This window comes from Hyla sarda, chromosome 1, assembly GCF_029499605.1.
Source record: "Hyla sarda isolate aHylSar1 chromosome 1, aHylSar1.hap1, whole genome shotgun sequence".
In the NCBI taxonomy this organism is placed as follows: Eukaryota; Metazoa; Chordata; class Amphibia; order Anura; family Hylidae; genus Hyla; species Hyla sarda.
Genome location: NC_079189.1, coordinates 598,263,348 through 598,289,694, shown reverse-complemented (window position 1 = coordinate 598,289,694; position 26,347 = coordinate 598,263,348). Strand labels below are relative to the sequence as shown.

General features: G+C 45.2%; 1 protein-coding gene across 4 annotated transcripts in view; it reads left to right on the top strand.

Moving 5' to 3' along the window:
- MAP3K1 (mitogen-activated protein kinase kinase kinase 1) overlaps positions 1-17,293 on the top strand; it is a 96,068-nt gene extending 78,775 nt beyond the window's left edge. For all 4 annotated transcript variants that reach the window (XM_056547465.1, XM_056547454.1, XM_056547472.1 and 1 more), the window contains exons 10-20: positions 252-539; positions 655-776; positions 868-959; positions 4,113-4,302; positions 9,700-10,978; positions 11,164-11,316; positions 13,762-13,924; positions 14,004-14,135; positions 14,434-14,576; positions 14,662-14,793; positions 15,958-17,293. In XM_056547465.1, the coding sequence (XP_056403440.1) occupies positions 252-539; positions 655-776; positions 868-959; positions 4,113-4,302; positions 9,700-10,978; positions 11,164-11,316; positions 13,762-13,924; positions 14,004-14,135; positions 14,434-14,576; positions 14,662-14,793; positions 15,958-16,107 (2,844 nt within the window). In that variant the 3' untranslated portion in view covers positions 16,108-17,293. The remainder of the gene's footprint in view (positions 1-251; positions 540-654; positions 777-867; positions 960-4,112; positions 4,303-9,699; positions 10,979-11,163; positions 11,317-13,761; positions 13,925-14,003; positions 14,136-14,433; positions 14,577-14,661; positions 14,794-15,957) is intronic.
- Positions 17,294-26,347: the final 9,054 nt, after the last annotated feature.

Sequence of the window (26,347 nt, the reverse complement as noted above, 5' to 3'; positions counted from 1 at the left end):
CATAGCGTATGCTTATTACCATAGTGACACAGTTGTTTATAGAACACAAATATGAAATTTTTATTTATTTATTCATTCACATATTTTAATTAATTAATAAATTAAATAAATATTTATTTTACTTAGATGTTTTATTTCTTTCTACAGATTTACAATGTCAGAGCAATTTAAAAAAATATATGGTTTCCAACAGATCGCATTGTTTTAAAAAATAAATAAATAAATAATAATAATAATTTTTTCTCTTCTAGGTTTTTGGAATGGAGCTGGTCGGCTGTTTGTTCTCCCGAAACTGGAATATTCGAGAAATGGCGCTGCGGCGCCTCTCGCACGATGTCAGTGGGGCCCTGCTGTTGGCTAATGGTGAAAGCACTGGAACGTCCAGTAGTGGCGGCGGCACACCTGGCAGCGCCGCGCCCCACTCTGCCGGTGGCTCATCTCAGTCCAGTATCTCAGGGGATGTTGTGGTGGAGGCGTGCTGTAGCGTGCTGTCCATGGTGTGCGGAGACCCCGTCTACAAAGTCTATGTCGCTGCTTTAGTACGTTTTTCTTCTGACTGTTAATCTGTTTGTGTTGTTTTTTTTTTTTTTTTTTTTTTCTTGTTGTTTGTTCCCCATGTTACAAATCCTAACCCAGGAAATTTTTTGCTTGCAGAAAACCTTAAGAGCCATGTTGGTGTACACTCCCTGCCACACGACCACCGAACGGAAGAAGCTGCAACGACTTCTCGGTCCCGTCGTGGAAACCATCCTGGTGAAGTGCGCGGATGCCAACAGGTGATGTAGAACAGCAAAGTGCTGGGATTCATGTTTTATTGATGAAAGAAGGAAACGTTTTGTGAATTTCCTTTTATTTATTTTTTTCCAGCCGCACAAGTCAGTTGTCAGTGTCAACACTACTGGAACTATGCAAAGGACAAGCCGGGGAGCTGGCGGTGGGGAGAGAAATCCTCAAATCCGGTAAGTGGTGCTTTAGAAAGGTGTCATAGGAACATTGATCTGATATTTACAGATTGGGGCAGGGTGGAGGCCATTGTTTCACAACCTGGGTGCTTCCAGCTGTTGCAAAACTACAACTCCCAGCATGCCCGGACAGCCTTTGGCTGTCCGGGCATGCTGGGAGTTGTAGCTTTGCAACAGCTGGAGGAACCCAGGTTGGGAAACACTGGTGTAAGCTGTACCTTTTTTGTGTCCTTTATTGTTAGAGATGAGCGAACTTACAGTAAAATCGATTCGTCACGAACTTCTCGGCTCGGCAGTTGATGACTTTTCCTGCATAAATTAGTTCAGCTTTCAGGTGCTCCCGTGGGCTGGAAAAGGTGGTACAGTCCTAGGCGACTCTTTCCTAGGACTGTATCCACCTTTTCCAGCCCACCGGAGCACCTGAAGGCTGAACTAATTTACGCAGGATAAGTCATCAACTGCCGAGCCGAGAAGTTCGTGACGAATCGAATTTACTGTAAGTTCGCTTATCTCTAATTATTGTTCTTCACTGCACAAAAAGCAAAATAAGCATAAATAAGTGATGGCAACCAAAACACAATGCAGGTAGTAGATTATTTACTGCCAGGACTAAAATCCCTTAAACCAGGGATCACACCTTTTTACGGTATGTTTACACGGTGGGATTTCTGAGAAATATTCAGCTCGGACTTTCAGCTGCAGCAGAGTCTCATTGATTTCAATGGAATTTTTTGCTGCACTGTGCACACTGGAGGATTTCAATGGCAAATGTTTCTCCCGATTCCGTCATTGCGCACATTTTCGGCTGTGTGATCATAGCCTTAATGTCTGTGAGCTTCTCAATTTTTAGATTTAAATGAATATTCATTATTCAAAGAAAAACAACAAATTTATCAATGATTTTACCCCTTTTTGATGTTTATTTTTTGATGCATAATTTTGTCCAGTGTCACTCATTGCGTCTTTTTTGGTGGAACATTTTCAGATGTTGTCTATTGTTCATGCACCATGGAGCGAAAAATGCAGTAGACACTAATTTATTACCTGCGCAAGGTTTTTTTACGCTGTCAAACTTTACACATTGCCGACATTTTTTGCACAAATATAGAACATCAAGGAGCACCCGTACCAGCCGCCTGCAGACTCCTGCAGCCAGACTACTACTATTCTCATCATGGAACTGACTCCTTTTCATCATGGGAGTGGTAGTTCCCTGGCTGTGGGAGTCTGTAGTCAGCTGGGGAGGCTACATTAATGTTTGTACTACTGCCCCCATCATGGAACAGAGTCTGTTCCATGTTGGGGGTAGTAGTACAGAGGATAAGGGATTGATCACGCCGGATCTTACTTCTGAGACCCGATGCCATCAGCAGTTATAAAGCAGGGCAGCGGGCGGCATGCTGTGCTCCCCTGTGATGTATATACTACTGTGTAAACTTTCATTTTTTAAATCCCCCGCTGGGAGCCCTGAATGGCCGGTATGGAGGAGCCATTCAGGGCTCCCAGCAGGGTTTTTAAACTATTAATTTGACCCCCAAATATATGCCCTGCATGCATGTTTATAATAATTAATTGGCCCCAGTGTGTTTATAATAATTCATTGGCCCCAGTGTGTTTATAATAATTCATGCAGCAGAGCGGAGTGTGTGAATGTGTGTGCGCGCAGCAGAGCGGAGTGTGGGAATGTGTGTGTGTGTGCGCGCAGCAGAGCAGAGTGTGTGAGTCTCTGAATGTGTGTATGCAGCAGAGCTGAGTGTGTGATTGTGTGTATGCAGCAGAGCTGAGTGTGTGCGTGGTCGTGCTTACACATAATCACACATTCAGCTCTGCTCCATACACATGTCGCACACTAATTTCTGCTACAAGTACATGATCACACACTCAGCTCTGGTACACAGTGTTTACCAACCAGGGTGCCTCCATGCCAAGTTTTGCAACACTTGGAGGCATTCTCACCGGTAAACACTGATATAGAGGTAAGGGGACAGATTGTTCAGCAAAATTACATATTTTTTAAATCCAGACATTCTGTGTACTTTATAAAGATTTATGATTTTACTATTGTGCAGAGTTTTGTTCGACACACACTGCTGCTCCGGCACTTCTAGCTATGTTAGCAGTGTACCGTGGGAATATGTCACAGCTCTCTGAAGTGTGCGGTAGAGAAGGAGTGCACAGTAGAGCGAGGGGGGGGCGGGGGGGGGGGGGGGGGCGATTGTATATTTGCGGAAAATTTTGCAAAGAACGTGCGCAGCTTTTGTAAATTTTGAGCAAGAGTGTAAATTAGACAAGCAGTGTAAAGGGGTAGATTTGTGTCTACTTTAGACACATAATGATAAATCTCCCCCTATGTCACTAGTGACCATGGTACAATATAGCAAAATATGACCATATTAAAGGAGTAGTCTGGCGCGCACTTTTCTTATTTTATCCGGTCCGGGCTGCAAAAAAAACCAAAAACTTTCTCTTGCCTGCCTACGCACCCCCGGTGATCCGGTACAGGTGTTCGGTCGCCGGGCTGTTTGCTTCTTACTTCCTGTTAGCCCGGCACATCACACGGAGCTTCAGCCTATAGGCTGAAGCTCCGTGTGACGTGCCGGGCTAACAGGAAGTAAGAAGAAAACAGCCCGGCGACCGAACACCTGTACCGGATCACCGGGGGCGCGTAGGCAGGCAAGAGAAAGTTTTTCTTTTTTTTTTTTTGCAGCCCGGACCGGATAAAATAAGAAAAGTGCGCGCCAGACTACTCCTTTTAATATCAAATGACGAAATGGAAAGGCTATGTTTCCAATTGTTTCCAATCCTTCTCCTCAAGTAACAGTCTTCAGTACTCAGCCCTGAGTATCTTTTTGGAGCGCATTAAGACATGGCAGTAATGAAGCCTGACTGTACAGTCTGCAAAATGTTTTAGCTGCAGTTTTGCTACAATTTGTGTCTATGTAAAAGCCAGTCCTTCAGAGGATCTAGGTCAGTGTTTCCCAACCAGTGTGCCTCCAGCTGTTGCAAAAATGCAACCCCCAGCATGCCCAGACAGCCATTGGCTCTCCGGGCATGCTGTTTTTTTTGTAGTTTTGCAACAGCTGGAGGCACGCTGGTTGGTAAACACTGATGTATGTTATGAAGCGCTGATCTTCCATTGTTTTCTTATAGGTTCCATTGGCATTGGGGGTGTGGAATATGTCCTGAACTGTATCCTGGCCACCAAGCCGGAGTCTAACAACTGGCAAGCGCTGCTCGGCCGTCTGTGTCTCATCGACCGACTGCTGCTGGAATTTCCTGCTGAATTTTATCCCCACATCATCAGTGGAGACGTCGTACAGGCCGACGCAGCAGTCGAGAGGTATATGGGGGTGTTGAGCTCAAATGAAATTCAAAAAAGTTCACTCCTGAGGTAGCAGCTAGGGTTCGACCGATATTGATGTTTGTTTTAGAGCCGATAACCTGTGAACTTTCAGGCAGAAACTTATACCGATATTCTGTGCATTTTTATCCCCCCACCCCCCACCACCTATCCTTGGTAAAATGAGGTTGCGTGTGTGGGTATACCCTGATAAACTGTTTCTGGCGCTACAGAAGCCACTGCAGATCAATGATTTAAAGCGGGCACTTTAAATCAATGAACTGCAGCAGCTTTTGCAGGGCCAGAGACCGCCGCCGCCACCTGCTTCTCTCCCCCTGCCTGTCCTGAGTCCAACCACCGCCGCTGCCCGATTGCCTACCCCTGCCTATCCTGTGGCCAGAGACGCCGCCGCTGCCCCATTGCCTCCCCCATCCCTGGTTTTATAATTACCTGTTCCCGGGGTCCGCGCTACTTCTGGCTCCTGCGGCGTCCTGAGCTGTCACTGTGCGCCGACCCACTGACGGTGACGTCGTGTTGAGGACATCTCTCTTGTCATTGCGCAGCGCACAGCAACAGCGCAGGACGCCGCAGGAGCCAGAAGTAGCGCGGAGCCCGGGAACAGGTAATTATAAAACCGGGGATGGGGGAGGCAATGGGGCAGCGGCGGCGTCTCTGGCCACAGGATAGACAGGGGGAGGCAATCGGGCAGCGGTGGTGGTTGGACTCAGGACCCCAGACCAGGCAGGGGGAGAGAAGCGGCCGGTGGTCTCTGGCCCCGCAAAAGCCGCTGCAGTTCATTGATTTAAAGCACCTGCATTATCGGCAAGCTAATTGCCGATACGATAACTTAGAAAATCGTGAATATCGGCCGATAATATCGCCAAACCGATAATTGGTCGATCCCTAGTAGCAGCTAAACCCAAATACCTCTCTACCGCATAAGACTTCAAGCATATAAATTACAAAAACTTTTGACAGGTCCTAGGGACCTCTCAAAAGTTTTCATTGCTTGGGGTGTGACTTGTTCAGACCCCAAGCAATGACAAGAGATGCTCTCCCTGCTCTGTGTCTACAGGTTTATCCTTGACACATGACATAGAGCAGTGTTTCCCAACCAGGGTGCCTCCAGCTGTTGCAAAACTACAACTCCCAGCATGCCTGGACAGCCTTCGGCTGTCCAGGCATGCTGGGAGTTGTAGTTTTGCTACAGCTGGAGGCACCCTGGTTGGAAAACACTGAAATAGAGCCTAGTGTGGACCTCTCCCGGCTTATTCTCCTGATTGGGTGGTGTCTGAACACTCTCAGACCCAGACTGATCAAATGGCAGGTACATTTTGAGTATTGCGAATGGGGGGAGCCTTATCTAAATATTAAAAAAACAAAAAAAGAGAAAAAGAAACCCAGCCGCACCTCCACAATTTGTATTTTGATATACTTGCCTCTCAGCACAAATTCATACACTAACAGGTTGTTAGTGTACATTTTGTCGGGAACTGTCCAAAAAATGTACAAATCCCCATAGTAAAACAGTTTTTGACACGGACAGAGGTGGCAGCAGAGAGCACTGTGGTTAGACTGGAAAGAACTACACAACTTCCTCTGGGAGGATTAAAAATTTTTATATATAGAAATAATTTACGACGTGTCGCTGACATGTCATAAGTTGCTTTAAATGACGGGGCAATTGAAAGTGCAACTGTCATCATATTTTGGTGTTCCAGGTGATAACGTGACTGCAGCCATAACTTAGTATGACTAGTATAACTTAGTATGACTGGTATAACTTAGTATGACTGGTATAACTTAGTATGACTGGTATAAATTGGTATGACTGGTATAACTTAGTATGACTGGTATAACTTAGTATGACTGGTATAACTTAGTATGACTGGTATAACTTAGTATGACTGGTATAGCTTAGTATGACTGGTATAACTTAGTATGACTGGTATAACTTAGTATGACTGGTATAGCTTAGTATGACTGGTATAGCTTGGTATGACTGGTATAACTTGGTATGACTGGTATAACTTGGTATAACTTGGTATGACTGGTATAACTTGGTATGACTGGTATAACTTGGTATGACTGGTATAGCTTAGTATGACTGGTATAACTTAGTATGACTGGTATAACTTCGTATGACTAGTATAGCTTAGTATGACTGGTATAACTTAGTATGACTGGTATAACTTAGTACGACTGGTATAACTTAGTACGACTGGTATAACTTAGTACGACTGGTATAACTTAGTATGATGACTGGTATAACTTAGTATGATGACTGGTATAACTTAGTATGATGACTGGTATAACTTAGTATGATGACTGGTATAACTTAGTATGATGACTGGTATAACTTAGTATGATGACTGGTATAACTCAGTATGATGACTGGTATAACTTAGTATGATGACTGGTATAACTCAGTATGATGACTGGTATAACTTAGTATGATGACTGGTATAACTTAGTATGATGACTGGTATAACTTAGTATGATGACTGGTATAACTTAGTATGATGACTGGTATAACTTAGTATGATGACTGGTATAACTTAGTATGATGACTGGTATAACTTAGTATGATGACTGGTATAACTCAGTATGATGACTGGTATAACTTAGTATGATGACTGGTATAACTTAGTATGATGACTGGTATAACTCAGTATGATGACTGGTATAACTTAGTATGATGACTGGTATAACTTAGTATGATGACTGGTATAACTCAGTATGATGACTGGTATAACTTAGTATGATGACTGGTATAACTTAGTATGATGACTGGTATAACTTAGTATGATGACTGGTATAACTTAGTATGATGACTGGTATAACTTAGTATGATGACTGGTATAACTTAGTATGATGACTGGTATAACTTAGTATGATGACTGGTATAACTTAGTATGATGACTGGTATAACTTAGTATGATGACTGGTATAACTTAGTATGATGACTGGTATAACTTAGTATGATGACTGGTATAACTTAGTATGATGACTGGTATAACTCAGTATGATGACTGGTATAACTTAGTATGATGACTGGTATAACTCAGTATGATGACTGGTATAACTCAGTATGATGACTGGTATAACTCAGTATGATGACTGGTATAACTCAGTATGATGACTGGTATAACTTAGTATGATGACTGGTATAACTCAGTATGATGACTGGTATAACTCAGTATGATGACTGGTATAACTTAGTATGATGACTGGTATAACTTAGTATGATGACTGGTATAACTTAGTATGATGACTGGTATAACTTAGTATGATGACTGGTATAACTTAGTATGATGACTGGTATAACTTAGTATGATGACTGGTATAACTTAGTATGATGACTGGTATAACTTAGTATGATGACTGGTATAACTTAGTATGATGACTGGTATAACTTAGTATGATGACTGGTATAACTTAGTATGATGACTGGTATAACTTAGTATGATGACTGGTATAACTTAGTATGATGACTGGTATAACTTAGTATGATGACTGGTATAACTTAGTATGATGACTGGTATAACTTAGTATGATGACTGGTATAACTTAGTATGATGACTGGTATAACTTAGTATGATGACTGGTATAACTTAGTATGATGACTGGTATAACTTAGTATGATGACTGGTATAACTTAGTATGATGACTGGTATAACTTAGTATGATGACTGGTATAACTTAGTATGATGACTGGTATAACTTAGTATGATGACTGGTATAACTTAGTATGATGACTGGTATAACTTAGTATGATGACTGGTATAACTTAGTATGATGACTGGTATAACTTAGTATGATGACTGGTATAACTTAGTATGATGACTGGTATAACTTAGTATGATGACTGGTATAACTCAGTATGATGACTGGTATAACTTAGTATGATGACTGGTATAACTCAGTATGATGACTGGTATAACTCAGTATGATGACTGGTATAACTCAGTATGATGACTGGTATAACTCAGTATGATGACTGGTATAACTTAGTATGATGACTGGTATAACTCAGTATGATGACTGGTATAACTCAGTATGATGACTGGTATAACTTAGTATGATGACTGGTATAACTTAGTATGATGACTGGTATAACTTAGTATGATGACTGGTATAACTTAGTATGATGACTGGTATAACTTAGTATGATGACTGGTATAACTTAGTATGATGACTGGTATAACTTAGTATGATGACTGGTATAACTTAGTATGATGACTGGTATAACTTAGTATGATGACTGGTATAACTTAGTATGATGACTGGTATAACTTAGTATGATGACTGGTATAACTTAGTATGATGACTGGTATAACTTAGTATGATGACTGGTATAACTTAGTATGATGACTGGTATAACTTAGTATGATGACTGGTATAACTTAGTATGATGACTGGTATAACTTAGTATGATGACTGGTATAACTTAGTATGATGACTGGTATAACTTAGTATGATGACTGGTATAACTTAGTATGATGACTGGTATAACTTAGTATGATGACTGGTATAACTTAGTATGATGACTGGTATAACTTAGTATGATGACTGGTATAACTTAGTATGATGACTGGTATAACTTAGTATGATGACTGGTATAACTTAGTATGATGACTGGTATAACTTAGTATGATGACTGGTATAACTTAGTATGATGACTGGTATAACTCAGTATGATGACTGGTATAACTTAGTAAAGCACAGTTGGATAGGCGTGGTTTGGGGTTCGCCAAGCCCAGCCACCGTCACGCCTATTCTGCCTTCTAGCGCTGGGAAGGCTGCGTCTTACTACACCGTGCATCCACAGCGCATGCGTCCCTCCCGTCAGCTCTAAAGTGCACGCCCCGCCGCGTCCTGAGTTGACAGTGCGAGTGCTCGCTCCCGACGTCTATGCGATCAGTGCACATGTGCTGTACTAGAGGCAGGACGCGGCTGCGCAAGCACGTTAGAGCCGACGGGACGGGGCATGCGCTGTGGATGCACTGTGTGTAGTAAGACACAGCGGTCCCAGCGCTAGAAGGCAGCATATGCGACACTGCCTGACTTTTTTGGATAAAAGATTTTTATTAGTCAGAAAAGAACAAACAGCAATAAAATTATGGCTGCAGTCACCTTATAATCATCTGAAACACCATTATAGTGGTCTCGGGGGAAGGGTCAAAATATGACATTTGCTCTTTAGGGCAAATCAGTATTACAGGGCCCCTCAGTAATCTGCTCGGTGGCCAATAAGTGGACAACCTCCTTACGTTTCTCCACTAAGAATCTTTAGCAGTTTGTAGACCCCCTTGTTTAGGAAGTAGATGCATGGACTGCTTATAGTGTTCTTATAGCTCCAGCACTATAGAACTAATCCCTTTTTTTCATTTCTAGGTATAGGAACCTGCTGTCCTTGCTGAACTTTGCATTGCAGTCCATTGACAATTCGCACTCAATGGTTGGAAAGCTGTCCCGCAGAGTGTTCCTGTGCGCGGCGAGGATGGTGTCGCGGGTCCCCCACGTGTACGTCAAGCTGCTGGACATGTTAAGTGCCACGAGCTCCACACATTACAGCCGCATGCGGAGACGGTTAATGGCCATCGCCGAAGAGATGGACATTATGGAAGTCATTCAGCAGGGGCTGGAAGATTCCCAAACTTTCGAACACCGCAGGGAAGCTTTTGTGCAGCCCTCTGCCCCTGCAAACTCCCCTGTAACCTCACAGAGCAGTTCCCCCGATCATACTATGCAGCTATCAGGGAAGGTTGGGAAGGACCTCAGTGTCTCCAGAGCGGCTTCCAGCCCTGTGGACTTAAATGAGACGCTAGAAGCCATGTCCCTGGGACTCCCGCTGTCCACTGCCCCAACCGAGCAACCAAAGCCTGCCATCCAGACAAAATGCAGACCCCTAAGTCAATGCTTGAACTCTCCCTCCTCCTCTCAGCCCCATTCCTTGTTTCAGACGTTGCCTTCCCCTTCCTCCTCCACCCCATCTGGGACAGCTGGCCCTGTCTCTGATGTCGCCAAGCCCAAACCTCAGGGATTTGCTCCCTGTAAACTCTCCTCTGCTTCCCCTCAGACTCAGAGGAAGTTTTCTCTTCAGATTCAGAAACACCATTCAGGGAGTAAAGAACCTGAAAAACTCTCGCCGGTTTTCACCCAAGCTAGACCACTGCCATCTCCTCAGATACACAGGCCAAAACCATCCCGGCCCACGCCAGGCGAGATGGGCAAACCTGGACAATCTCCGAAGGGCAATATGGCTCTAGAGCTTAATGTTTCCCACGGTGACAATAGTGGGAGTAGTAGTACCAATGCTGTGATTCCTAGTGACGACACTGTGTTCACGCCTGTGGAGGAGAAGAGTCGCTTGGATGCCAACACGGAGCTTAATTCCAGCATGGAAGATTTACTGGAAGCATCCATGCCGGCCAGCGACAGCACTGTCACCTTCAAATCGGAGGTGGCCGTGCTGTCTCCAGAGCGGGCAGAGATTGACAACACCTACAAGGAGGACGTCAGTCATAATGAGAAGTGCAAAGAGAAGATGGAAGCTGAGGAAGAGGAGGCGCTGGCTATCGTTCTGGCCATGTCAGCTTCTCAGGATGCTCTGCCGGTCATACCCCAGCTACAAGTGGAGAACGGCGAGGACATCATCATCATCCAGCAGGATGTAAGTTTACACTGGACAGAAACAGCTGTAGCCCCATTAATTTGTAGTGGGTGCACTTCTAATATCAATTTTTGGATGTAGAGAAGTTACAGTGTTACAAAATACTGATGGGTGACAGCGTGTATGGGGTATAAGACAGGACATTACTGTGATTATTCTTTAACATTGTGCTGTTCCCATGACAGACTCAAGAGACCCTGCCTGGTCATACCAAAGCAAAGAATCACTATCGGGAGGAAGTGGAGTGGCTGAAAGGCCAGCAGATCGGACTGGGAGCCTTTTCCTCCTGCTACCAAGCTCAGGATGTTGGAACTGGCACCTTAATGGCTGTAAAGCAGGTGAGATGCTGTGCCCAGCCATATATACAGGGTCATGTCCTGTGGTATGGTACATCACTGTGCCCAGCCATATATACAGGGTCATGTCCTGTGGTATGGTACATCACTGTGCCCAGCTGTACATAGAGGATCATGTCCTGTGGTATGGTACATCACTGTGCCCAGCCATATATACAGGGTCATGTCCTGTGGTATACTACATCACTGTGCCCAGCCATATATACAGGGTCATGTCCTGTGGTATGGTACATCACTGTGCCCAGCCATATATACAGGGTCATGTCCTGTGGTATACTACATCACTGTGCCCAGCCATATATACAGGGTCATGTCCTGTGGTATGCTACATCACTGTGCCCAGCCATATATACAGGGTCATGTCCTGTGGTATGGTACATCACTGTGCCCAGCTGTACATAGAGGGTCATGTCCTGTGGTATGGTAGATCACTGTGCCCAGCTGTACATAGAGGGTCATGTCCTGTGCTATGCTACATCACTGTGCCCAGCTGTACATACAGGAATATGTCCTGTGGTATGGTACATCACTGTGCCCAGCCATATATACAGGGTCATGTCCTGTGGTATGGTACATCACTGTGCCCAGCCATATATACAGAGTCATGTCCTGTGGTATGCTACATCACTGTGCCCAGCCATATATACAGGGTCATGTCCTGTGGTATGGTACATCACTGTGCCCAGCTGTACATAGAGGGTCATGTCCTGTGGTATGGTACATCACTGTGCCCAGCCATATATACAGGGTCATGTCCTGTGGTATGGTACATCACTGTGCCCAGCCATATATACAGGGTCATGTCCTGTGGTATGGTACATCACTGTGCCCAGCCATATATACAGGGTCATGTCCTGTGGTATGCTACATCACTGTGCCCAGCCATATATACAGGGTCATGTCCTGTGGTATGGTACATCACTGTGCCCAGCCATATATACAGGGTCATGTCCTGTGGTATGCTACATCACTGTGCCCAGCTGTACATACAGGAATATGTCCTGTGGTATGGTACATCACTGTGCCCAGCTGTACATAGAGGGTCATGTCCTGTGGTATGGTACATCACTGTGCCCAGCTGTACATACAGGATCATGTCCTGTGGTATTGGACATCACTGTGCCCAGCTGTACATAGAGGGTCATGTCCTGTGGTATGGTACATCACTGTGCCCAGCTGTACATACAGGATCATGTCCTGTGGTATTGGACATCACTGTGCCCAGCTGTACATAGAGGGTCATGTCCTGTGGTATGGTACATCACTGTGCCCAGCCATATATACAGGGTCATGTCCTGTGGTATGGTACATCACTGTGCCCGGCTGTACATACAGGATCATGTCCTGTGGTGTGGTACATCACTGTGCCCAGCTGTACATAGAGGGTCATGTCCTGTGGTATGGTACATCACTGTGCCCGGCTGTACATACAGGATCATGTTCTGTGGTATGGTAGATCACTGTGCCCAGCCATATATACAGGGTCATGTCCTGTGGTATGGTAGATCACTGTGCCCGGCTGTACATACAGGATCATGTCCTGTGGTATTGGACATCACTGTGCCCGGCTGTACATACAGGATCATGTCCTGTGGTATTGGACATCACTGTGCCCAGCTGTACATACAGGATCATGTTCTGTGGTATATAAGGGCTTCCATGACACCCAGTATCAGAGGGAATGGAACTGATCCGTGCTGGGCCCCTTAGCAGAGGCACGGTCTGTCTGTATGATATGTACACACGAAGATACTAATGCTTAAGTCAGTGTTTCACATCCAGGATGCCTCCAGCTGTTGCAAAACTACACCTCCCAGCATGCCCGGACAGCCAGAGGCTGTTGTGGTTTTGCAACAGCTGGAGGCACCCTGGTTGGGAAACACTGATTTAATGCTTCACAAATTAAAGGGGTACTCCGCCCTTGGCAACTTACCCCCTATCCAAAGGATAGTGGATAAGAGGTCTGATTGCTTGGGTCCCGCCGCTGGGAACCCCTGTGATCTCTCCTTCAGCACCCCCTGTCTGCAAAGTTTGCTCCGTGCATGATGACAGGCGATGCAGGGGCTGAAGTATCGTGACGTCACGGCCCCGCCCCCTCGTGATGTCTGCCCGCCCCCTCAATACTGCAGCCACACCCTCTCCCATAGACTTGCATTGGCGGCTGGCCATTATGTCACGAGGGGGCGGGGCCGTGATGTCACGATACTTCGGCCCCTGTGTCACCAGTCATCAGGCAGACAGGGGGTGCTGCAGGAGCGATCACTGGGGTTCCCAGCAGCAGGACCCCCGCGAGCAGATATCTTATCCCCTATCGTTTGCATAGGGAATAAGATGTCTAGGGTGAAGTACCCCCTTTAACAGCTCATCTGTAGGACCTTGTATTACAATGGCGAGTCAGCCATGTTTTAAATCTCATTTGTCTTCTAGGTGACCTATGTCAGGAATACATCCACCGAGCAAGAGGAGGTGGTGGAGGCTCTGCGGGAGGAGATCCGTATGATGGGTCACCTCTGTCATCCCAATATTATAAGGATGATGGGGGCCACCTGCGAAAAGAACAACTACAACCTCTTTGTGGAGTGGATGGCAGGTAACCCTGATCCATGACGTCTACTTATTATCCAGCAATAATCCCGGAGCTTTCTCCTGATTCTTTGCTCGTCTTTCAGGCGGTTCCGTCGCTCACCTGCTGAGTAAATATGGAGCCTTTAAGGAATCCGTCATAATCAACTACACGGAGCAACTACTGCGGGGACTGGCATATCTGCACGAGAACCAGATCATCCACAGAGACATTAAAGGTAAAATGCCGCACGGATAATGGGGGTTGTAACCCCGGAGAGAGAGTGTATGCAGCATACACGGATGCTCTGCCTAAGACCAGTGTTTCCCAACCAGGGTGCCTCCAGATGTTGCAAAACTACAATTCCCAACATGCCTGGACAGCCTTTGGCTGTCCAGGCATGCTGGGAGTTGTAGTTCTGCAACAGCTGAAGGCACCCTGATTGGGAAACACTGCCTTAGACAGTCCTTACTGACCACAGGATATATTCTGCTCATGGCACCCTCCTCTATATATTAATGCTTCTCTATTTGCAGGTGCCAATCTACTGATTGACAGCACTGGACATCGGCTGCGAATAGCCGATTTTGGAGCAGCTGCAAGACTGGCCTCGAAGGGCACGGGTGCCGGTGAATTTCAGGGCCAGCTACTGGGGACAATTGCATTTATGGCACCGGAGGTATGTCAGTGACATCATTCTTGTATGTTTGGGGCATGCGTTTTGTCACTGGGAATCTCATGATGTAATGTTGGTGTTTGTCCAGGTGCTGAGGGGGCAGCAGTATGGGAGGAGCTGTGACGTCTGGAGCGTTGGCTGTAGCATAATAGAGATGTCCTGCGCCAAACCTCCGTGGAACGCAGAGAAGCACTCCAACCACCTCGCTCTGATCTTTAAGGTAAAGGACTGTTGCCTGTGGTGAAAGTGGGACAATGCTGCCGACAGTGGGGGAGGTGCAAAAAGGTCAATGCTGTTAAATATATATATTTTTTTATTATTTAATTTTTGGCGGTGGAGGGGTTGGAGAGAGCATATTGTTGTTGGGAAGGACGCAGTGCTGCTGACAGTGGGGGGGGGGAGGAAGTGGTGGGAAGGGGGGACAATGCTGCTGACAGTGGAGGAGTGGTGGGAAAGCGGGGGAACAATGCTGCTGGTAGTGAGCAAGTGGCGGGAAGAGCGACAATGCTGCTGACTATGGGGGAGTGGTGGGAAGTGGGGGAGAATTCTGCTGAAAGTGGGGGTGTTGATGGGAAGGTGGACAATGCTGCTGGACGATGGAGGAGTTGTAGGAAGGGGGGGAACAATGCTGCAAGTAGTGAGGAAGTGGCGGGAAGCGAGACATTGTTGCTGACAGTGGGGGAGTGATGGGAAGGGGGACAATACTGCTGACGGTGGAGTAGTTGTGGGAAGGGGGGGGGTACAATGCTGCAAGTAGTGAGGAAGTGGCGGGAAGTGAGACAATGTTGCTGACAGTGGGGGAGTGGCGGAAAGTGGGAACAATGCCGCTGAATATGGGGTAGTAGTGGCAAAGGGAACAATGCTGCTGACTACAGGGGTTGATGGGAAAGGGGGACAATGCTGCTGACTGGGGGAGAGGTGGAAAGGGGGACAATGCTGCTGACTGGGGGAGAGGTGGAAAGGGGGACAATGCTGCTGACTGGGGGAGAGGTGGAAAGGGGGACAATGCTGCTGACAGTGGGGGATGGGCTGGGAAGGGGCTGCTGAAAATGGGTGACTAGCGGGAAGGGGGACAATACTGAAAATGGGGGGGGGGGGATGGTGGGAGGGGGACAATTCTGCTGGCAGTGGGGAAGGGGCACAGTACTAAAGGTTCTGCAGTGTTGTGTTGCTTGAGCAGTGTTTCTCAACCACGGTGCCTCCAGCTGTTGCAAAACTACAACTCCCACCATGCCCGGACAGCCAAAGGCTGTCCGGGCATGCTGGGAGTTGTAGTTTTGCAACAGCTGGAGGCACCCTGTTTGGGAAACACTGCCTATAGGGTAATTATGTCTGCCGGTTATATCTCATATCATAGCTGTATGTGTTTTTTTTTTATGTTTAGATTGCGAGTGCAACAACCGCCCCCACCATCCCAGCTCATCTCTCGCCCGGTTTGCGGGACGTTACCCTTCGGTGTCTGGAACTTCAGCCTCAAGACCGGCCTCCATCTAGAGAGCTACTGAAACACCCGGTCTTCAGAACAAAGTGGTAGAAAAGACAGAGAAGAGATCAATGTCTTACACCTGCTACTGAGGAGGAGGAGGAGGGGCTCCTAATATCCGCGCCTGCCCCTGCCGAAAGCAATAACCGCGTGTTATGTAGCCACTCTGCACCTCGCAAGTCCAGGAGCGTACGCCCATTGTTGGCCTATTAGGAGGTTCAGTTCCAAAATTGGGATTTCCCCCGTTTTTTCCCTTTCTCTATTTAATATGAGAAATTCCGCCTCTCGGTGTCGGCCCTGCAAAAAAATTTGCCGCAACGTCACCGATTACATGGCCATAGAGAGGATTGCAATGTGTACATATTGTCTACACTGTACAACCCCCCCCCCCCCCCCCGACCACCCGCTCACTTCCTTCTCATGTTTCATATACTTTTTATATAATAAGGTAATGTCATTTCATTTGATCATGTTGGGGAGGATGGGGGTGTTTTTATTTAAATTTTTTATGTTTTTTTTTTAATTTCATAATTTTTTTTTTTCTCTCCGTTGTCCGTTTTCCTCCTTTTCAGAAGAGTAACCTGGAAACCTGGAAGTTGAAAATCTCTATTTTTGTGCTCTACTTTGTGGTCTTATAAACCAATATCTTGAGTATTTACTTGCTTCTCCCTGCCCCCTTTATCCAATGCTTTACCCTGCAGCTCCTCTTCAGGTTGGCTCCGCCCTATGTCAAGAAGCCAAACCCACCGACAGAAAACCTTATTGGTAAACAGTGGTGGCCTCTAGTGGAGAAATGTAGTATTACATGGCGATTATTCAACCTTTCTCTCTGATCTCCGTATATTCTGATAGGGGTACTCCGGTTATGTAAAACTTTTCCCCATGCTGTGGATAGGGGCTAAGTTTAGCATAACTGGAGTAACCCTTTCTTGTAAGTGTTTGATCAACCTGCCTATGTTCCCCCTCCCCCCCTCAAATCTTCAGAATAGGACATCTTGGCCCTCAAATTTCGAGACAGACTGGTCTTGGGAGTGACTGCACAGGATTGCAGGGGAGTCCCAGCTGTAGGACCCACTGCGATCCGACACTTAAATCCTGTGGATAGGGGACGTTTTACATAACCGGTTTACCCCTTTTGGTATTAAAAGGGTACTCCGGTGGAAATTATTATTATTTTTTTTTTAAAATCAACTGGTGGCAATTACTTCTATTAAAAAAAAATCTTAACCATTTCAGTACTTTTAAGCAGCTGTATGCTACAGAGGAAATTCTTTTCTTTTTGAATTTCTTATTTGTCTTGTCCACAGTGCTCTCTGCTGACACCTGATGGCCCGTATCAGGAACTGTCCAGAGAAGCATAGGTTTGCTATGAGGATTTTCTCCTGCTCTGGACAGTTCCTGATACGGACATCAGGTGTCGGCAGAGAGCACTGTGGACAAGACAAAAAAGAAATTCAGAAAGAAAATAATTTCCTCTGTAGCAAACAGCTGCTAAAAAGTACTGGAAGGGTAAAGATTTTTTTTTTTTTATAGAAGTAATTTACAAATCTTTTTAACTTTGATTTTAATAAAAATGTTTTCCCCCGGAGTACCCCTTTAAGTATGATAAATGAATTATTCCCATATTGTCTAAGCAGAGTTCAAGAAGTCCCCCATTGAGGATACAATGCTGCGTCTCTAGACTCCCCCATTCTTTACCCTGCAGCTCATCTATTTTTTGATTGGCCACTGTGTATAAGGACTGACTTTTTGGGTGACCAGCACACTAGTACATGGCACTACATATACCGTAGTGGTCTTTCTGCTGTACAGTGCGCAGCTGCTCTGATAAGATGGGGGGTGTAAGGCCGACATTATACTCCTGACAGGTAGAGGGCGCCCTTTTCTACTTCAGTTTCCAGGCTGCTCGGCTGAGAGGGAACCTCGGTGCACAGCTCCTTCTTCTTCCTCTTGTGTCTTCTTGGTCAGGACATGGCCGGGATTTTAAGTATCAAGTCCTTATCCGGTATCTTGGATTCTCGGGTGATTCTTTTCTTAGTATTGTGGAGCACAGATCTATCAAACCAAATCAGTATGTGTGTGACTTGACTGCAAGCTGTTTATTTTTTTTTCCTCCCTGTATTTTATACGCCAATAATGCTGGTTTCCTTCTATAATACGCAACCCGGGTGACGTCAGGATTATTATATCGATTAGATCCTCACTGACTAGAAAGGGGCGTCCAGGATTAGAAAAGGGGGCCTCTGATTCTGCTTGTGGAGACTGCTTAGTGTTAAGGCCAGGCAATGCAGTCTGGGAAAAAAAATATGCAAATTAGCTCTACTCCAGAAGAAAGAGAGCCTGCTCTTTAGTGCCACCTGCTGCTGGAAGCTTCCCGGTCAATGCTCCAACTCTTAAAGGGGTACTCCTCTGGCCAGCATTCGGAACTAAATGTTGCAAATAGAGATGAGCGAACTTACAGTAAATTCGATTCGTCACGAACTTCTCGGCTCGGCAGTTGATGACTTTTCCTGCGTAAATTAGTTCAGCCTTCAGGTGCTCCGGTGGGCTGGAAAAGGTGGATACAGTCCTAGGAAAGAGTCTCCTAGGACTGTGTCCACCTTTTCCAGCCCACGGGAGCACCGGAAAGCTGAACTAATTTATGCAGGAAAAGTCCAACTGCCGAGCCGAGAAGTTCGTGACGAATCGAATTTACTGTAAGTTCGCTCATCTCTAGTTGCAAACACTGTTTTTGCACTGCGGGGGGTCAGCCACGCCCCCTCATGATGTCATGGCCACGCCCCCTCAATACAAGTCAATGGTTGGGGGTGTGATGGCGGTTGACTTGCATTGAGGGGGCGTGACCATGACATCACAAGGGGGCGTCGCGGAAAAAAGCGTTCGGAACGTTTAGTGAAGTACCCCTTTGAAGAATCCAGAATAGGAAAAACATGGCTGCTTTCTGCCTGAAACAGCGCCACCCTTGGCCTCAGGTCATGTGGGGTATTGCTGTTCAGTTCCATTGAAGTGTTTTTGCACTGCGGGGGTCGGCCACGCCCCCATTGTGACGTCATGGTCACGCCCCCTCAATACAAGTCAATGGTTGGGGGGCGTGATGGCGGTTGACTTGCATTGAGGGGGCGTGACCATGACATCACAAGGGGGCGTCGCGGAAAAAAGCGTTCGGAACATTTACATGCGAACGCTGGCCAGTGAAGTACCCCTTTGAAGAATCCAGAATAGGAAAAACATGGCTGCTTTCTGCCTGAAACAGCGCCACCCTTGGCCTCAGGTCATGTGGGGTATTGCGGTTCAGTTCCATTGAAGTGAATCGAGTCAAGTTGTAATACCACACACAACCTGGAGGAACCCCTTTTAAGGACACACACACGCATTTTCTATTTTTGTAGTTGTAGTTTTGCAACAGCTGGAGGCACCCAGGTTGGGAAACACTACCTTAAGGGGTTATGTAAGGAGATAAGCAGCATCTAGATGTATAAGCGGCAGCTCGTCTCCCTCTGTCACTTCATATGATGCATGTGCTTGAGCGCTCATCCGTTTTTCAATCCCTATCACAGCGCCCCCTGTCAGTGCAGTAACATATTGCAGTTGCAGAACCACATACGGCCACCCTGATCCTGACGTCGCGCGTAGAAGGAAAGCAGCAGCCGGCGCTCGTCTTTTTATTTTATTTAAATTTTATTTTTTATTTCCAATCAATCCAATGATTTTAACTCCTTGGAAGCCAGGTTGAGGTTGTTGCACCATGAAAAAGAATCCAGTTTTTATTCTGCGACTCAGGATCAGCTCTCAGATAAGCTACTGTAACGTTTCGGCCAACGCCGCCGTTGCTGCTGAAATGGCGTAAATGTGAATTTTTTTCGTGACACCGGAACCATTCCTTTTTCGTGCGACAGACAAGCAAATTCCAAAGAGTTAAAGCGACTGTTCCTTAATGTGAAGTCTTGTAGCTCTGACTGTATTGTACTTGATTCCTATATTGTAATTATATATATATATATATATATATATATATATATATATATATATATAATGGTCTTGCACTCTTTCTAATGTACTGGAAGATTGATTGTTGTGACGACGCTGCCCCCTTCTGGCTGAATCAGTATTACCCTGTAGTTCTTGGCTCTTCCCTTTTTCCTTCCGCTTGTGGTGTTTGTGCCATTTTATGCAGATTTTTGGTGTAATCTTTTATTTTTTTATTTTTATTTTCCTTTGGATCAAAGCTGGACTGAAAAATCGTATTGTATGGTTATTTGTGACCTTCTTAATGTTATTTGGTACTTTTCTTGAGTCTGTAAATAACGCTCCTGCTTCGTGTGATTTCAGTCTCTACTACCTCAGGTGTCCTATAGATTTTTTTTTTTCCTTCTACCAAAGTTTTGACTTTTTATTTTTTTTTTTTAAATGTTTTTATTTTATTTTATTTTTCCAATGATGAGACTATATATATTTTGCTGTATGACTGATTCCTAAGACTTCCAGGGGTTCAAGGGCTAAAAAATAAAACTTCTCTTAGCACCTTAAACTGTGCAAGCAAAAAAAAAAATCATAAAATAAAAAAAAAAATGGTTGCCGAAATCTCTGGGTTAAGATGGAAAAAAGAAAAAAAAAAAAAAAAGAGTAAAAGAAATTTGGCTTCATTGTATCCAATGTTATTTTAAAAAATATATCAGAATATTTTAATTATTAAAGGTTTTTAACCCGTGAAGCGATTTTATAGCATCATTTGTATGGATTTCTGGTGGGGTTATTATTATTATTATTATTATTGTTGTTGTTGTTTTTTTTTTTTGTTTTTTTTTTGTCTTTATAGTAAGTAAAAGTTTTGAAAAAAAGAGAATTTCTGTGTGTTTTCTATGCAGCCACAGATTATTACATTACTCTACAGATCATGTTTATGTTTGTTAAAGGAGTTATCCAGGATTGGAAGAATAACACGGCTGTTACAGCGCCGCCCTTGAGCTCTGGTTGTGTGTGGTATTGCAGCTCAGTTCCCTTGAAGTAAATAGGGCTGAGTTGTAATACTACATACAACCTGAGGATGGGTGGCGCAGGTTGAACAAAACTATTATTTCCTATACTATTATAAAAATAAATAAAAATGCTGATTTCTTTCAGAAACAGCGCTGCCCTTGTGCTCTGGTTGTGTGTGGTATTGCAGCTCAGTTCCATTGAAGTGGAATGGAGTCGACTTGTAATGCCGCATACAACCTGGAGACTGGTGTGGTGCTGTGTAATATTACAACTTGGCCCCGTTCACTTTAATGGAACTGTATTACCGCACACAACCTCAGCACACGAGTGGCGCTGTTTAGCAAAAGAAAGCACCCATTTCTGTTCTAATCCTGGATAATTCCTGTTAATATCAGGATGAATATTTTTTTTTACAGCTATACATACCTCTACCTACCAGCATGCCTCCATCAGTTGCAAAACTACAACTCCCAGCATGCCCGGACAGCTGTCTGGGCATGCTGGGAGTTGCAGTTTTGCAACAGCTGGAGACACACTGCTTGGGAAACGAAGATCTAGAACTGGGATGGCGAACCTATGGCACGCTGAGCCCCCTCTGTGGGCACACGACCATAGTTCCCCAGGCGGGGCAAACCGGGACCCCCGCGATCTCTGCTGCGGCACCCCAGACATCTGGTCCTTTGGATAGGGGATAAGATGTATTAGGGCCGGAGTACCCCTTTAAGACCCAAAACTCTATGGGAAAACTAGTCATTGGTTCCAAAGTCTCCAAAATATTGTCCAAAATAAGAAAAAGTGGAGATTAAATAAAAATGACCAGATAACCAATACAGATAAAGCCAGTCCTTACGTATAAAAGTCAGAAATAGCTGCTAGAAGCTGTAAATCACTTTATACATAGAGGACAGGAGCTTCTTCAGGGTCTGGAGATACAATATGGAGGCGTCCAAAGGAGCAACAGGTAAAGAGGAGTACAGTACTGCATTATAGTGTAAGGAGGCGCTACTAGACAGCAAATCAGTGCGCACACTGTAATAATACAGGGGCATTACAAGCAAAATACATCTGATTTGTTTGACCTTCCAGCCATTCGCCCCCTCCCGTAGGCTTGCATTGAGGGGCGGAGCGTGATGTCACACGGGGGCGGAGGCGTGACGTCACACGCTCCGGGGACTGATTACATACGGGGTGCCACGTGCATGATCACAGGCGTCCCCAGCGGCGGGACTCCCGCGATCAGGCATCTTATCCCCTATCCTTTGGATAGGGGATAAGATGTGTAAGCACCGTAGAACCCCTTTAAGGGATCACTGTAATTACATAAACCTACCACTAGATGTCAACCCTGCTTGCATTATTTAATAGGGAAATACATTTCTGTTACATGTAATTAGACAAACCTACCACTAGATGTCATCTGTGCTGTACATTCTCTCCTGTTATGTTTAATTACATAAACCTACCACTAGATGTCAACCCTGCCATGCATAATTTACAGTAAACCTTTAAAGGACATCTGCAGCAAATGACAACTTGGATAGAGGATAAGTTTCCGATCGCGGGGAGTGGGGTTTGAACTCTGCCGCAGACTGCACCAGCGTATGGTCTCACAAGGAGTCTGAGGATCTCATCTCGGTAACTAATGGCAGTCAGGCTGCCTCTGGCAAGCACGTGGAGGGCTGTGCGGCCCCCAATGAAATGCCACCCCACACCATTACTGACCCACCGCCAAACCGGTCATGCTGGAGGATGTTGCAGGCAGCAAGACGTTCTCCACAGCGTCTCCAGACTCTGTCATGTCTGTCACATCTGTGAAGAGCACAGGGTGCCAGTGGCGAATTTGCCAATCTTGGTGTTCTCTGGTAAATGCCAAATGTCCTGCACGGTGTTGGACTGTAAGCACAACCTCCACCTGTGGACGTCGGGCCCTCATACCACCCTCATGGAGTCTGTTTCTGACCGTTCGAGTGGACACATGCACATTTGTGTCCTGCTGGAGGTCATTTTGCAGGGCTCTGGCAGTGCTCCTCCTTGCACAAAGGCGGAGGTAGCGGTGCTGCTGCTGAGTTGTTGCCCTCCTACGGCCTCCTCCACGTCTCCTGATGAACTGGCTCCTGTCTCCTGGTAGCGCCTCCATACTCTGGACACTACGCTGACAGACACAGCAAATCTTGCCATAGCTCGCATTGATGTGCCCTCCTGGATGAGGTGCACTACCTGAGCTACTTGTGTGGGTTGTAGACTCCTTCTCATGCTACCACTAGAGTGAAAGCACCGCCAGCATTCAAAAGTAATCAAAACATCAGCCAGGAAGCATAGGAACTGAGAAGTGGTCTGTGGTCACCACCTGCAGAACCACTCCTTTTATTATGGGTGTCTTGCTAATTGCCTATAATTTCCACCTGTTGTCTGTTCCATTTGCACAACAGCATGTGAAATTGATTGTCAATCAGTGTTCTTCCTGAGTGGACAGTGGGATTTAACAGAAGTGTCATTGACTTGGAGTTACATTGTGTTGTTATGTGTTCCCTTAATTTCTTTGAGCAGTGTATATAAAGGGAATCAACATGGTAAAGGAGGAGAGCATATTTAAAAGAAGAAAAACTACCACACGAGAACATAGTTTTAAATTAGAGGAGCAAAGGTTTAACCTCTTAAGGATCCAGGGCGTACCTGTATGCCCTGCGCCCGGTCCCTGTCTATAACGCAGGGTCATGAGGTTAATGAAAGCCGGGACCCTGGGCTAATAGCGTGTGGCACCGATCATTGTGCTGCGCACTATTACCCCTTTAGATGCCGCGTTCAAAGCTTATCGCCATGTCTAAAATAAAATAAAAATACACTCCCGGCAGCTCAGTTGTGGTGAAATCGTGATGTCACGATCAGCTAGAACAAGAGCGGAGGGTCCGTTACCTGCCTCCGGTGCGTCTGATCGGCGATTGATTGCTCCAAGCCTGAAATCCAGTCTTGAGCAATCGACCGCCGATAACACTGATTGTTGCCATGTTAATGCACGGCAATGATCTGTGGATGAGATCAGTGTGTGCAGTGTAATAGCCACTAGAGGGGGCTATAATATTGCAAAAAAAAAAAAAAAAAGTTAATAAAGATCCTTTAGCCCCTTTCCTAATAAAAGTATGAATCCAAAAATTCCAAAGTCCAAAATAGCATATTTTTTGGTCACATTTAATATCATGAAAAAATTTATAAAAAGCGATCAAAAAGTCCGATCAATACAAAACTGGAACCGCTAAAAATTTCAGATCACGGCACAAAAAATGAGCCCTCATACCGGCCCGTACGCGGAAAAATAAAGTTATAGGGGTCAGAAGATGACAATTTTGAACATATAAATTTTCCTGCATGTAGTTATGATTTTTTCCAGAAGTACGACAAAATCAAACCTATATAAGTAGGGGATCATTTTAATCGTATGGACCTACAGAATAAAGAGAAGGTGTCATTTTTACCGAAATATGCACTGCGTAGAAACGGAAGCCCCCAAAAGTTACAAAATTAAATTTTTTCTTCAATTTTGTTGCACAATGAATTTTTTTTTTTCCGTTTCGCCGTGGATTTTTGGGTAAAATGATTGATGTCACTGGAAAGTAGAATTGGTGGCACAAAACATAAACCATATAATAGAATTTTAGGTCAAAAATTTAAAGGGTTATGATTTTTAAAAGATAAGGCGAAAAAAAAAGGGGGAAAAACCCTGTGTCCGTAAAGAGTAGCTCCCACCATCCTTTTTTTTTAATTTTTTTATTCCTGTCCCTGCCTATTGCCCATCTATCCCTAACCCCCTCCCTGCCTTTACATTTTTTTTTTTTATTATAATAAAAATGCCTTTTTGTCTGCCTTTTAGTGTGCTCACTTACCAGGCAGACTTCCCCAGCAGGCACAAGGTCACTGATGCCTGCTGAGGGGGGGCGATGTCCGCCCTTATTTCACCTATACAGTGTACCTCCAGCTGTTTCACCACTACAACTCCCAGATTGCCCTTACATCTATTGGCTGTCAGGGCATGCTGGGAGTTGTAGTGGGGAAACAACTGGAGGCACCCTGCTGCACATCCCGCTCCCCCCTGCCAGCCCCCAAAAAAACTAAAGTGCAGGGTGAAATTCTACCTCACACCGGGAGCAGGGGCCGGCGTGCATCCTCATAGTTCAAAGCGCTCTCTCCCGCCTGTCTGATTGACAGGCAGGGAGCAAGCGCAGCCTAACTGAATTCGGACCGATGCCCGGCCAGGATTGGTCCGAATTGATCCGAATGATGTCACAGCAGGCTGCAGCCGGCCACTAGGAGGGATATACCCAAGCAGGGTCGGCACTGCACAAAGTAGGTGCTCGTGGACAAGAGAATCCAAATAATCCAAAAAGAAGGTCCCGGCACTCCAGATGCTTGTATAATCTTAGTATGTTTATTTCACACACATAGCATACAGACAGTACGCGTTACGGCTAAGCAGCCTTTCTGTGCCGGGACCTTCTTCTTGGATTATTTGGCCACTAGGAGGGAGACCCCTAGTGGCCGGATTTCAACATTAAAATAAAGTATTTTAATTAAAAAAAAAATAATTAAAGTATATTAGAAATATGTTGTAGTACATCAGTACTGCAACATATATATATATATATATATATATATATATATATATATATATATAAAGTTCATGACAGTGCTCATTTAATGGTTTAACCCCTTAACAACCAAGGACGTATATTTACGTCCTTGGCCGGCTCCCGGGATATAACGTGGGGTTACGCAGTGACCCCATTTCATATCGGGTTGGTCCCGGCATGTATCTGAAGCCGGGACCTGGGGCTAATACCGCGCGGCTGCTCAGTGGGGCTGATCGGGACCACCTCAGTGAAAATGCGGTGTCCCGTATTAGCTAGGACGCGAGCGGAAGGTCACTTACCTGCCTCCGGCGTGTCCCTTTGGCGATTGATTGCTCCAAGTCTGAGATGCAGGCTTGAGCAATCGACCGCCGATAACACTGATCAATGCAAAGCTATGGCTTTGCAGTGAACAGTGTACAAGATCAGTGTATGCAGTGTTATGGGACCTATAACACTGCAAAAAAAAACCTTAATAAATGCAATTTAACCCTTTCCCTAATAAAAGTCCAAATCACCCCCCTTTTCCCATAAAAAAAAACATGTAAATAAAAATAAAAATAAACATATGTGGTATCGCCGCGTGCGTAAATGTCCGAACTATAAAAATATATCATTATGTAAACCGCACGGTTAATGGCGTACGCGGAAAAAAAATTCCAAAGTCCAAAGTAACATCTTTTTGGTCACTTTTT